Genomic DNA, 13,548 nt, shown 5'->3' on the forward strand with positions numbered 1-13,548 from the left:
TGTCTAGAACCTGTTTATTTTATCAGCGATCTCTCAGAATTGCAGATACTGCAACTCTGTAGTAGATACAGAATTTGAACAGCCACATTTACAAGAAATTAAATAAATAGTATCATTTCACTTCTAAGGTATAAGGAGTAGGAGGCTTGGAATAGAAGGAATAGTGGGAAAACTATTGTTCTAAAACTCTTCCTGTGGGATAGGATGGGGACAGGGAGTCAACTGCTGGTCCTCCATTCTTATCTTGCTGAAAATGGTATATTTTAGCAAATTTAGTAAACTTAATCACCAGTTTGTTTCTCCAGTTTTTTTTCATGACTTCACAATTCTCAAACTGTTTCATAAAGAAGACCATAAGTTTTTGAAATGCGGTTTCATTCCAAATTGGAACAAAACTGAGCAGTTTAGTGTCTATATCACAGTAATTCATTTAGACTTGCATTTTCATTTTGTAGTGTACTTGTGTGAAAAAAATTTCAAAATGAGAAACTGATACTGTATTCTAGAACAGCTAAAAAGCAAATTGTTATGACATTGTCAGAGTCTCTCTCACACATTTCTGGAGACTAAATTTGGATGAAATCGCTCCTCTAGTTTCAACAGAATTGTATTCAAATGCCATTGTGCCAAAGCTTTTCCAGCAAGCGCTAGCAATGAGTTTGCTCTTGTCTGCCTCTGACACTCAGAGAATATGACTGAATTTAAGAGCTATTCTGATATACACGAATGTAAAACCAGCCACCCTGAAGATAAACAAAACAAAAACCCTGAAAACCCCAAAGCAAAGACGCGCAGATTTTGATGTGGCAAAAGATGCTAATAGAGCCATCCTTCTGATACCAGTCAGTTGCTGAATTCTCTACTTTAAGGCTTTTCAGTTAAGTCATCCTTTAAACCACTGATCCTTTACCCACTTGTTAAGACTGTATTATATAAAATTTTTGAAAGTGTGCAGGATTGGAAAGCTGTACAAGGAAGGAAATTCATGGCAGAACAAGCTGAAGTACTGTAATTTAGTCAGTAAAATATGAGCCTGGCAACTAGTTGGACAAAATGTGTTTTAGTCTAACTTAGGACACTAGCTTCCTGCCACTGGTTCCAGGAGTAGGAGCAAATGTTGGAAGCATTTGTGCAGAGAAAGCGTCACTAGGTATTGGTGCCTAGTATGTGAGCAGGGTCAGATGCAACTAAGGGAAAGGGTAGCAGTGACCATCTCTCCGAGTTCATGTTCTTGCCACTGATATCACTAGAGCTGGATCAGTGGGGAAGAGACCTAAAGAGGCTTGACTGAGCAAAGAGACTTAACCTCTGAGGTTACTTCTTCCTTGCAAAAAATAGGTTTGGATTTCCTCATGGCTGTTCAGTTGCATCAGAATTAAACTTGAGAGTTTTGGGAGCCCTATATCCTTCACCCCAGGATGCCTGAGACTGCAGGAGGTAAAATGTTATTGCCAAAATAACTACATATAATTAGTTTTACTGTGCTTGCATTGCTTGAAATTAGGTGTGATTACCTTTTGCTGAATAGGTCAGTTTCTTCCCATGTCTTTTGAGATGTAGAACAGGAGGCTTGTGTATTTTGGACCACTAGAGATTTTCTGCTGTGAGATGGCTTAATTGCATCAAAGTAAAGTTGATGTGTTTAAGCTTTGCAGTGTTTCTGTGCACAGCTATTTTACAGTGGCAGTAGGGATGGATGCATGTATGTAGAAGTGTTGATGAAGCTCTAGAAGGTGCTCAGGTTGCATCTGACTTACATTTGGCAGCATAAAAGCAACTATTTAAATTATTCCATATATAAGTAGATTTAAGTGTTGAGACTGTCTTTTCAAAGTATAGTGTAAATTCTAAGCTAGGTTTAATTGTGGCAGAAAAGATGATCTACAGAGGAAGTTTTACATAGGTTATCTTTTTTCTTTTAAAAGAGTTTTTACTTAAGATTTCCTAATACTCTTCTGGTACCTCATTTCTTTGCTGTTACAGCAGGTGAAAGAACTGATGTAGCTATTTCAGTGCCTGCAGAATAGATGCATCTCTCTTCCCAGCCCTTAATCTATAAAATAAACAGGTTTGGAGTTAAGGAAGAAGTCATGAAGTCCTGGCTAAATGCCTTTCCCTGTCTTAGTGCTTTAAAGACTTACAATTTTACCATTACTTCAGAGAGAAATAAGACCTGAATGATTCATTTATTTCTTTCAGAAAACAAACATGAAACTCTGCCTTAAATAGTCTTTTGAATATTTATTATATACCATAGAGATACAAAAGGGCACAAGTCCTTCTTTTTTTTCCCCTTTCTTTGCAGATCATTTTTAGTATATTATTCTTCTCTAAGAAGCTATTAGAGACAGCTGTCTAGAGGTAACCTGTTTATTATATTATAAGCATGGAAGCTTCTCATCCTCCCAACAGGAAAAACACATCACGGATCTTCCAGTATAATCTTTTTAAAGATTGCAGCTCAGAGATAGAGCTTCCAGTTTCATACTGCCTACACTGGGGTCCTTTGATAAGACCCACGCCTGCATTGGCATCACTGACTTCAGCTGTACAAAGTAGCAGCCTTAAAATACCTGGGCGTTTCCAGCACTGATACTAACCTGCTCTGAAATAGGCCTCTGACTCATAGGAGGGAAAGAGTATTACTGCTGTTTACTTAATGCATCTAGCTGAGGCCAAACTAAGAGGACAAAAGTTAGGATGCTAGGCTCCACCTGTAGTCAATGTAGAGGTATTTTCCGAGGGAACTATTTCAAAGCTTCCTAAACACTACTAGGTATTTTGGCAGCGCAGATTCCTTCCACAGTTACCAGCAATGGGCTGAGGCTAACAGTAGCAAGGAAAAAAAAAAAGAGAGACTGACTGCCATTGACATAGCCTCAGCATGGCAATATCTGTTACAGTTTGAGGGTACAATTTTAAGTAGTTTCTTTGGCAACAAAGGCAGTTTAAAGGTTTTCTCTGCTGCCTGCTTGTATCCAGCTCTTGCAGAGAGAGCTTGTTCCTGTCTCCCTTAGGTCTCTCCGTCCATGTGCTGTAACAGCTTGTGGGACCCTGCAGCAAATCAGATTACTGAAATGACTGGGGTTTTGTTGGGAGCTGGGTTTTTTTTGTTTAAAAACAACAAAGATTGTGGAGTGTTTGTTTTTGTTTGCCCAGAACATTTCAAGGATCTGGTTTAGGCTAACCCCACAAACCATGGCACAGCTGGGCAGGAAGAGGAGCAGACTGCAGTGCCTGCATCTGTCTGTCTTGTGCCTGAATCTTTTTACAGCTCTGCTGCTTAAGAAAATACAAAGGGGTTTCACACACAGAGGGAACCTTTCTGCTAAATAACAGCCAGGTTTTGTATACTCAAGGTTCTGCAGTATTGGCTAAATGCTGGCAGTAAGCTGAACATGTTTGTTTTGGACTTCAAAAGAAAATGATGCAGTTTCAGTTGTTGGATCCCTGAGTTTGCCACTTTTTTTTTTTTTAAAAAGTACTGGATTAAAAGCCAAGTATGGGCTTTTTTTTTTTTTTTTTTTTGGAAAACACACCCACCCACCCACACCCCATGGTCTCTCCTTAACAACTCTATGAAAACAACCTATGGTAGGGAGAAGGTGTAGAAAAAAGCATCTGTTTTTAAAGTTTTGTCTTGCCTTCTATTAACGTTAGCTTTCTCTCATACGCTGTACTGATGCCTCTACCTACCCAAACACGCAAGTTTCTTCAGCTACCTCTTCCCATTAGTATGACCTGGCTGAAGCTGCTTAATCCTCCCTCACTTGTTCTAGCAAAATGGAGCAGAGTTAAAGACTAGGGGAGAAGAGAGGAGGAGTGTAAGGCCTTTGTGGACTCACCCTTCAACCCATCACATTTCAAAGAGCAGGGAGACTTCTGATCCCTCTCTAACACTCACCCTCAACCATTGAGCCCTGGCTTGTTAGGAGGCTTTATTATTATTATTATTATTATTGTTTCTAACTATAGTGATTCCTGAAATCCAGTTTATCATTTCAGTAGTAAGGCTTTTCTTCTTACAGTGAATTATTGTTGAATTTTATTTGTTTCTTATTCAAGAGCTTTTTTGTTGTTCCACCCCCCCCCCCCAACCAATTGAGATGTACACTGCAAATGCCACAGACAGTGCCTCCTATTGTGGCTCAGGCTCAAGACTTCACATATGTAAAATGTGACTTGCAGCACTTTCTTTGAAGCCTAACCACAGCCAGGGAGCTGTAATTGCAGTCTTTGATTGCGCCGACTTCACTTGTGGATTGGACTTTGCTAGGGCATGCCTGGCTTGGCGGGACTTCAGCTGCAGCCCCCCCCCCCCCCCCCCCCCCCCCCCCCCGTTAAGCCTTAGATGTGGGAAGTTTTCAGTCTCCTTAGCACATGCCTGTGGTTTCTTGAAAAGAATCCTGATTTGACCTGTTTTATATATGTAAGGCAACACTATCATCATTATTATTTTTTAGGTATTATTTGGTTTATCATCAGCAGAAGCAATTTCCAGTGTGTAGCCTTAACGTGCAGCTGGGAAAAGGCTTGGTTCTAGATGCTGTTTTCAGGCTAGCTACTGTGTAATTTTCTGTATTGCAGTATTCTGGAAATAAAAATAGTTGGGGCTTTGCTTTGCCTGCCCCCACGCAGAATTATGATAGTGCTTGCAATTTCTCTTTATCCCCCTCACTAATAATTAGGGGTAGAGAGAGGTTACAAAAACGAGGCATAAGCTGCTAAAACGGCATTTGGATCGAGAAAGAAGCGATGGCCCCTGTTTGAAAAAGCTGAGGGCCAGAGCAAGGCCGCGGTCGTTATTTTAACCTCCTGACTTCAAAGACAGCTTGCTGGTAAGAGAAGGGGGGAGGAGGCAGGGAATCATCTCAACAGAAGAGCATTTCATTTCCTTCAGTGAAGTAGACATTCCTGGCTGCTAATGGGGAGTAGCTCTGAATCACAGCACTTGTATCAGACTGCTGTGAACTACTGGCCTGGCGCCTCAAGGCCATTCCTCAACAGGAAGCTGAATGTTTTCATGTAAGACTGAGAGGAAAACCTTCCCAGGAAGAGCAACCTGGACCAAACCTTTGAAAATCTGGGATGAAAAGGCACAAAATAAATATAAAGCTGCAGGGTGCTCTCCCCAGTGTTCCTCTGCTGTTTGCTTGGCCTCTCTTTCGTGCTCCTTGGAAAGGTAGAGCCCTTCGTAGCTCTTTGATCCACATGTGTTACGGAGCACTGTGCTACTTTTAAAAAGAAAAAAAAAAGGCAGGAAGCTAAGAATGCTTTTTTTAGTTGGGACTTGGGCTGGTTTTATGAGGAAATAGGAACTGAATTAGTCAATACAGACCACCTCTTTTGAAACCACTGGTTTTCCAGTGGATTTTTTTGCCATGCTGTTCAAAAGCCCACAGTGGCTTTAAATGTCCTATTGCAGCTATCAGTAGCAGGTGAAAATTACTCATTATGTATCAGGGGATGGTGGTATTTGGGGGGAGGGTGTCATTCCAGTTAGAGCAATGCAGTATACTTTAGCATGAACTCGTGCTTGTTCTCTCTACCTTAGTCTGTAGGTAAACTTACTGATTGTCCTCAACTTTTCTTTCCACTAAAAGACCGGTCTTGGGGGGGTGGCCTCTAACAGGGATTTAATTTGATAGTAAGACTTTGGGACCTCATCTTGCACTCACCAAAAATCAAAGTGTCTCGATTTTGGAGCCTTTCTGCCCTACAGTACATTAGCTTGTATAACTCCTTATTCAAGAGCAGGACTCAACCAGTATGGGCAAAGTGTTTTGTATCATAATGAATTAAATTGAACCTGCAAGGAATTGGGGGGGGGGGGGGAAGGGAGGGACGACAGGTAGGTTAAAAATGGCCCTTCATTAAATACTGTTGCCATATTATTTGCTGCTTATTTCTGCTCAAGGAATCAGTCTATTAGTCTAACAGGATGCATGCAGCTGACAAATTCTGGTAATAGAAGCCAGAATGGTGGTTGAAACAAACCTGTTTCTTTATAAAAGTCTAGTTCTATCTTGCCCTGCAGGATTAGAGGTGTTAACAGTGTGTCTTCCTTGTCTGAATCAGAATTTGGTGTTTGTCCTGGTGAAAATTCTCTTACCGTCTCTGCTGAACTGCATTCCTGGTGCTAATTTTGATTGTTCTTTAAAGCTCTGTTCAGTGAACCCTTGACTTCTTTGGTAGTTGGATAGCGTCTGGAGTCCTAGAGGTTAGAGTAGATTTTTGAAACTGTTACTGGAAAGCATGTGTCCGTCTGTGGAAAAATGCCTGACTCATTAAGACAGACACTGGGTGGAGTCCCTGTTACAATCCAGTTGTCTGGGTCAGAAGGGCAGGGGTGACTTGAATCAGCAGTTGCATAAGTAGGCCAATGTAACCCAAAGCCCTAATGTTCAAGAACTGCTCCTCTCTGCAGAGAGAGGGACCAGTACCTATAGGCTTGCATTGTAGACCTTTTCACATGCCGTAAGAGCGTAAGTCCTCCCACAGTCCTAGGGAACTCTGCTGCCAGGTAAGTGTCCTGTGGCTCTTATCCGACTGGAAGATGTTCCCTACCTCATTGAAGAGTAGAACAAATCCTTTTCAGCGGTGTGGATGTGCAGTAGCGTCAGCGTTCACAGAAACCTCTTATTCCGTCACCCATGAGACTTCTCTACCCAGCTGCTTACAGAAGATAGCATTTCTTTGTGTCTACGGAGAGTAGCGCTTGAGGCTCCAAGATGGAGGTTAATTGACCTCAACTGCCATAGTATCAAAGCCTGAGGATGTCTAAACCTGTAACAGATGTCTGGGTCAAGTGTTGTAGATAAATGAAACCCACTATAAACAGGCATTACTTCTGTAACATGCTGAATGTCTGTCTAAAGTTCTCTTTAAAAAAAAGAAAAAATTCTAGTGGGTGTGGACATCTATTTACAATCCAGAGTACTCTCTTGAATGAAACAAAGCCATGACTATTCTTACAAGCTTCGAGCACCAGCAAGCAGTAACACTTTGCACTTAATTTTGGAATTGCAAAAGCAAGTTCCACTAATACAGTTGTGCCACAGGGTTACAGTGACCCAACACCTTGTATTTCCCTGAGGATAGTTTCTTTGAAGGGCTTGTTTAAAAACAAACAAACAAACAAATTGCTTAATGTAAACTTTATCTCTCTCTCTTTCTCTTCCCTCTCTGTAGGTGGGAAAAGAAATGCTTTCTCAACTTGCAAAGCAAAGGCGGCGACACCAGGACCCCTTCTGGAGATGGAAGCTTGCTAAACCCTAGGTGTGTCCTTCATCCATGCAGACACCCCCCCCCCCCAACGGAGTCTGTCTAGGATGTCATTCACCCTGATGTCACTGCTAGAGACACTGAATCATAAAGACAATCACTGCCAAAATCCTTCACTATCACAAGGTCCAGCCCTGGTATAAAAAGATCAAATGAGCTCCTGGGTGAGCAGAGCAGCTTTTGTCCTCACTCCATCTCTGCCTTGCACTCTTAAACTCCTGTCTCATCTGTGCCCATATTGAGTCAGCAACAAAGTAGCATGGCTGTCTGCCTGCTTCAGCCAACAGAATAACATAGACCACAGCTACCCCATACAGCACATTGAGGAATGGAATTTGCCTGGACAAGGAAGACGCACTCAAACTTTTTATTTAATGGTGCAACAGGATCAATTTTGGTTTTAGCTTTTTTTTTTTTTTTTTTTAAGAAACTTGAATGCTTTTATATTTTAACTTTTAGTTTTTAATTTCTTTGGTGTATATTTTACTAGGTATGAGCTTTTAAACAAGTGTCAAAATCTGAAATACTTTTTAAATAAAGGATTTTTTTTTTCTGCCAGAGGAAAAACCTGTATGGAAAAAGGTGGCTTTTTTTGTTAAACTATTTGTAACAAATAGTGGCCTCTCAGTCTATATAATACAGTGTCCTATAGAACTAAATAAATGTAACAACAGTCAGCTGGTCGTTAGACATGTCAGTCTTGCATCATCCACTCTCTAAACATAAGCAATACATCCAGCAAATCTGACTGCAGTGAGTTCTCCTTCTCACCCATTCCCCTTCTCCTTGTAAAAAGCCCAGCACTTGAATTATTACTTCAATTGTTCTGTATTTGTATCTGTTTTTTGTTAGCCTGTTAGTGGGATTTTATGCCAGTTGTTGAAATGAGCATTGATGTACCCATTTTTTTTTTTTAAATAGTAAGGCACAGCCTTTGCCAAAAATACTGTCAACCGATTTTTTTTTTTTTTTTTTGTCATTCCAGTTTGAGTTAATGTGCTGAGCATTTGTTTTTTAATAAAAGCTTTGTAATAAAACTAAAGTCAATTGTCTGGCTTAAAAAATAAAAATGGCTTGCACTTGAAGGAGTAGAATCCCTGGAAGGCAGGAATGAGCCCACTGAGGCACAGTCATTTCTAAGGCTGCACACTTTTGGTGCAGCATCTCCTCCTAGGAAATGCCATGTGCCTCTTTGGCTGAAGTAAACAGTCATTTTTGAAAGAAGTGGAACTTTTTTCTTCCCAAAGTAAGCAAAACTCTCCTGTTCCCATCCTGGGAGCAAGGAATTGGCAGGCTCAGGCTTCCCTCATGCTTCCAAGTTAGAATTGGGCTAACTGGAAGTATTAGGCTCTTCAATCTCTCCCTCTGCCTTCAGTTTCCTACCAGAATCTCAGTGAATGCATTTGCTGTAGCAATGGTTTTAAACTGATTATTAGGAATATGGATTCCCTTCTTTCTGAATGCCATCCATGCCCAAATATGGGGTCAGAGCCTAGAGTTAAACTTCTTATAGCTGTATAAGTTCTCCTGCAATCAGGGACTGGAACTAGCTGCAGAATCAGCTGTGCAAGGGCCTGGTTCGTGTAGTTAGTTCCAGCGCTGGTATGGTCTACCTGCTGCAAACAGCACCCATGAGGCACTCCTGTACTCGTCAAAACTGAAAATACAGACATTTGAGCCTTTCCAGCCCTAAACACTACCAGAAACTTCTCTGATACCTTTCCCCGTTTCTTCAGGGACTAGTATTTCACAGCTTCCAAACATACACAGATGGCTGACGTCTACTAAAGGACTTCAATAGGAAAAACAAAACAAACCAAAACACTGTAGCTACAGGCAAACTGTTCCAACCATTTGTGAGCACCACTGTGAAAGAAACGCTATGAACTGTAAATTGAACCAACCTACCTTATATTCTAGCTCCTCAATCTTGTTTGGTGTGGAACTGGAATGAGGAAAGCACTGAGCTACAAGGAACTCACATAGGTGAGTTTATTGCCTAAGGAAGTTTTGTGATTATGCTGTTTATAATTGACTCTCAAACTCTTTTGCCTAAGAAGAAATTTCATAACTAAAACTGTTCTATAACGACTTCCTTCTAGACCAGCGTGCATTGTACACAAATGCAATCGTAAGAACGCAACTAGCATATTAGTCCTTGTAATAGTTATTTCTAGCAACTAGTGATTACTTTTAAAAAGTGAGCAGGCAAGGGAATGATCTCAGATGGCAGGAGAAATCACCTCTGAGCAAACAGCAACCATATATTGGAGTTTTCCAAAGCCTGGGTTACATTCCCATTCCAGCCAATTCTCCCAGCTTCTGTTGGAAACCTGTTCAGGTTTTGTTTTTTTTAAGGGGAGAAAAAGCAACTACTTCAGTGCAGTAACGGACTGGACTACTTTCTTTATACTTTTATATGGCTACTTGAAAAGCCACTTACCCATTTTGCAAAAAAACTGTTCCCAATAGAGGTGTTAGTCTTCTGTAGCATGTTTTCCCAAATAAGCTATGTAGTCAATAGTTGCCTATTTTGAGGATGAAAGGTCCTTCAGCTCTAATAGTGATGGAGAAAAATAGTTCATGAGCTAAAAAAATAACATATTTTTGCTGTTAACATACAATGAGCAAGCAGCATGTGTTGGGCTCATTCAGAGATCCAAGCATTTTCACATACAGCAATTACGGGAAAGGTTAACTTACAACGCAAGGCACAGGATGTGTCCATGAGAACACCTGAAAGGTGGCAACCACACTAACCTGGAATCCTCTCTACGACTTGGCTCAGCAGCTGCTTCTGCCCTGCAGTGCTGGTAGGCATTTGCTCCTGCACTATTCAGAGAGCAAACTGACCTGTGCCCTCACTATACTGTACTGGCTTGTGAAAATGCTGCTAACCTGGCAGTAGGAAGACTAGGTGCAAAACCATGTGAAATCAAGTAAATTACTCAAGGTGAGAATCAAAAACAACACCTAAATTCCTAATACGTAATTCAGGTAGAGGTCATCATCTAACAATGCCTTTCTTGGGTGCCTGAGGAGATGAAGCCCTTGCATTTCCCACAGAAAATGTCTTTAAGGATTTTAATACTCCCATCTAATGGCTGACAATTACCCAGATGCTTCTGTAAAAGCATTCATAAATGTACTCTCTCCCTCCATACTTTCTTCTAGGCACTTCATGTCTGGCATGCACTAAACAATTCTGCACAGACCACAGTACTGGTAGTCCCATCCATAAAAAAAGAAGGTATCCTAGTAGCTAGGACATGAACATATCCCTCCTCCCTCTCACCAACAGAACAGCAAAGGACAAGGCAAGACACAGAACAGGGCAGCTGAGCCAGAATTATTTATGGCTAATCAGACCAACATCAGAGGATGGCCTGACTCTTCAGGCTTTTGGCTCACCTGGAGCAGAGCCATTTCCCTTCTGTTGTATAAAGAACAATGCCCCAGGCTAACTTGGCTCCTTATACAGCAAGTGATGACAGATTCACTAGCTGTGCTCATAGGGACTCTCCAGCTCTGGAGAATTAAGTCTTCTGTTACAGTTTCCGCTTTGGATTCACTAACAGAAAAAAAAGCAGTAAGTTGGTTGTACAAGTGATAGCTTGATTGTTAGGTGAGTTTGCAGTGAATGTGGGAGATTAAGGACCCAATCCTCACTCAAGGCCGCAGGACAGCAGAATCCAGACCGTCGGTCATCTGTACTCCTTTGAAACCACAAGGCTTTGAAGCAACTATTCTGTTTTCTGATGGCCCCCTTTCTTTTCCTGCTCCGGTCTACAGTGGTGGCCAACTAGGCTGAAATGAGACAGCTAGAAAATGAGGCACGCTACAGAGACTAAGAAATACCCAGAAGCCTCCCTAATAATTTATTTAAACTTTATTCCCTTGCACTCACAAAGGGCCTAATATGTCAAGCAACCTCCCCCTTCAGCAGAACTAGCTAATACAAAGTAGAGCATTACAGGGGAGAAAAAAATGCATCCACAAACAGCCAGGAGCCTAAGCTACAAACACGTCTCTCCTAAGTCAGGGTAGTGACAAAACTGCTGGGCTAACAAGGAAGTCAGCCAAAAGGAAAGCAACTGTGACAGGAAAATGGCCTGCTGTAAACACAGATAGGCTGAGATGAAGCCAAAACCTAAGAAGTGCCCAAATACATTGATTTTCCCACATGACAGACCAGTAATATTGTATTAACATGTATTAATGTATTAATTTACCTTGTGGGTCTCCTCATGGATACAAAGATCTGCTTCAGCAAGAAAAAGAGAGTCGGCAGCCCCAAAAATAGAGACGTATATGCCAGGAATATGGGAAATAATTTTTTAACCACTAGCTTTCAGTCAGGTCAAAGCAGGGACCAAAATTCTGCTCTCCTTCTTCCCAGGTCAATACTCATACTTTCAGGCCATGAGCTTTAGACAATGTCTTCTCTCTGGCTGGCACACTCCTCCTGCAACAACTGTAACTTCAGCAGTCACAGAAGCCATGTTTGCTTGACTAAGATAACAGTCACTGCTAACCCGGTCTGATATATCAAGGTTCACATATCTGTGAATGATATACTATATAAAAGGGAACATATTTCAATCAACTCTCCCATCCCACCTCACAGATACCTAGCACATACAAATAAACAGCAGGTTTGTTCATCCTTCAGCTATGGAAAACCAACATGAACGGGCAAAGCTAAGAATTTCCATCTACTACGTCCCAGCAGAGCAACTGATGCTAAGAATCGGTGTATTGGGTTTGCTGTGCTAAGAAAAGGTGACTATGACAAAATAAATTTTCAGCAAAATAAGAAAAGCAACATACTCCAGAACTTAATGGTGATCAAGGCACTTATTTGGAGAGGCAACTCTTTGAACTTGGACTGATTTCCCACAGCCAAGAAAAATGATGAACAAATCCTGAGAGATACTGCTTAGGAAGGGGTAGGACCATCTCTGCCTCTTCCATGGAATGAAGAAGCCATGGAAACAGGGACTCAGACCTTGACAAAACAACATGCTAAATAAGGTTAGTTTTTGTTAGCACCTCCCTGTGCAAGTGAAGTGCTGGGTAACACAACAGGAGTCAAGGCACATGGTAGTGACTACACCACTTAGCTGAGACAAAGTTTAAAAGCCCAGGGCAGACAAGATTCTTAAACTTCAGGTGCTTCTTTTGCTATCCTGAGAGGTGGTCCCTTCTTACTATTCTCCTGTGTTATCTGTTTTATTTTGTCTTGGCTAATGCTATCAGCAACAACTTCTTCCTCTCCTCCTCAATCCTAAACTAGACAGGCAGTCATCACATTTTGGGGGGGGGGGGGGGGAAGCATGCCTGAGGAACCACAGGAGAAAGGCCAATGCTTTTTTTAGACCTGTAGGAACCTGCTAGCTCAAATTCTACCCAACTTTTATTAAAATGCCCTCAAAAAAATTCACAATCAACACATCTTAATCTAAGGTCTCTCAACAAATCTAAAAATGGGATTTTTGGTCACTGTTTGAAAGTTCAGATTTTATAAGGAATATTTTGACATATGGTCTAAAAGTTTCCATTGGTTTGAGTTTGGTATAACTGCATGACTCAAAACTACTCAGCTAACCACTAAGCAATCTAGTTCTGCCCAGGCTGGTATTCTAAATCAGTTACTCCACACCTTTTTTGCTTATAATGGTGTCCCCTACTGAAACAGAATGGCAAACAAATGTTTCAATATCCAAAGTTTACTCCCTTTTCCCTCTGGTCCATTCCACTTCATTCCTGCTCTAGAGTTCCTCTGTCCTCCCACTTGTCTCTTGTATTTCGCTGACCCTTCTGCTCCTGCTCCATCCTCGTAGGTAGCTGGGACTTCTGCGCTGCTCTCCAACAGATACCACTCACTTAGGGCTGTGATGGAACAGCGCTGCTAAATGCTCCCTTCCACTGCAAAGCAGTCTCCTCATTCCAGTGACCGGATGCTCTACTTCCTATGAACATAAAAAGTTGAACTTTAAATCTAGCACAAGACTAAAATCTATTCTACATCGTTATCCAGGGAAGTTTGGAAATTAATACGATTTGAAAAAAGAATGTGGGAACAGTGTTTTCTTTTCAAGTCAATCTAAGAAAGAATTCCTCTGAATTTCCCTGTATATCTGTTCCCCAAATGCACTCTAGGGATGGTAAATCTTCAGCTCACAGATATGTAATTTTTTCTGTTCTTCACAACATAAAACTGGTGTAAACTACCAATGGAAGAATTAAGGAAATATCATAAAA

At 41.2% G+C, this 13,548-nt stretch overlaps 1 protein-coding gene across 8 annotated transcripts in view; it reads left to right on the forward strand.

Annotated features, from left to right (window-relative positions):
- The window catches only part of LEF1 (lymphoid enhancer binding factor 1), a 66,835-nt gene extending 59,130 nt beyond the window's left edge, over positions 1-7,705 (forward strand). For all 8 annotated transcript variants that reach the window (XM_068941907.1, XM_068941906.1, XM_068941903.1 and 5 more), the window contains one exon: positions 7,192-7,705. Coding sequence is in view for 4 of the 8 variants with exons in the window: in XM_068941906.1 (XP_068798007.1) it covers positions 7,192-7,271 (80 nt within the window). In the remaining 4 variants the exon portion in view is untranslated. The remainder of the gene's footprint in view (positions 1-7,191) is intronic.
- Positions 7,706-13,548: the final 5,843 nt, after the last annotated feature.

Source organism: Struthio camelus, chromosome 4, assembly GCF_040807025.1.
Source record: "Struthio camelus isolate bStrCam1 chromosome 4, bStrCam1.hap1, whole genome shotgun sequence".
Taxonomy (NCBI): domain Eukaryota; kingdom Metazoa; phylum Chordata; class Aves; order Struthioniformes; family Struthionidae; genus Struthio; species Struthio camelus.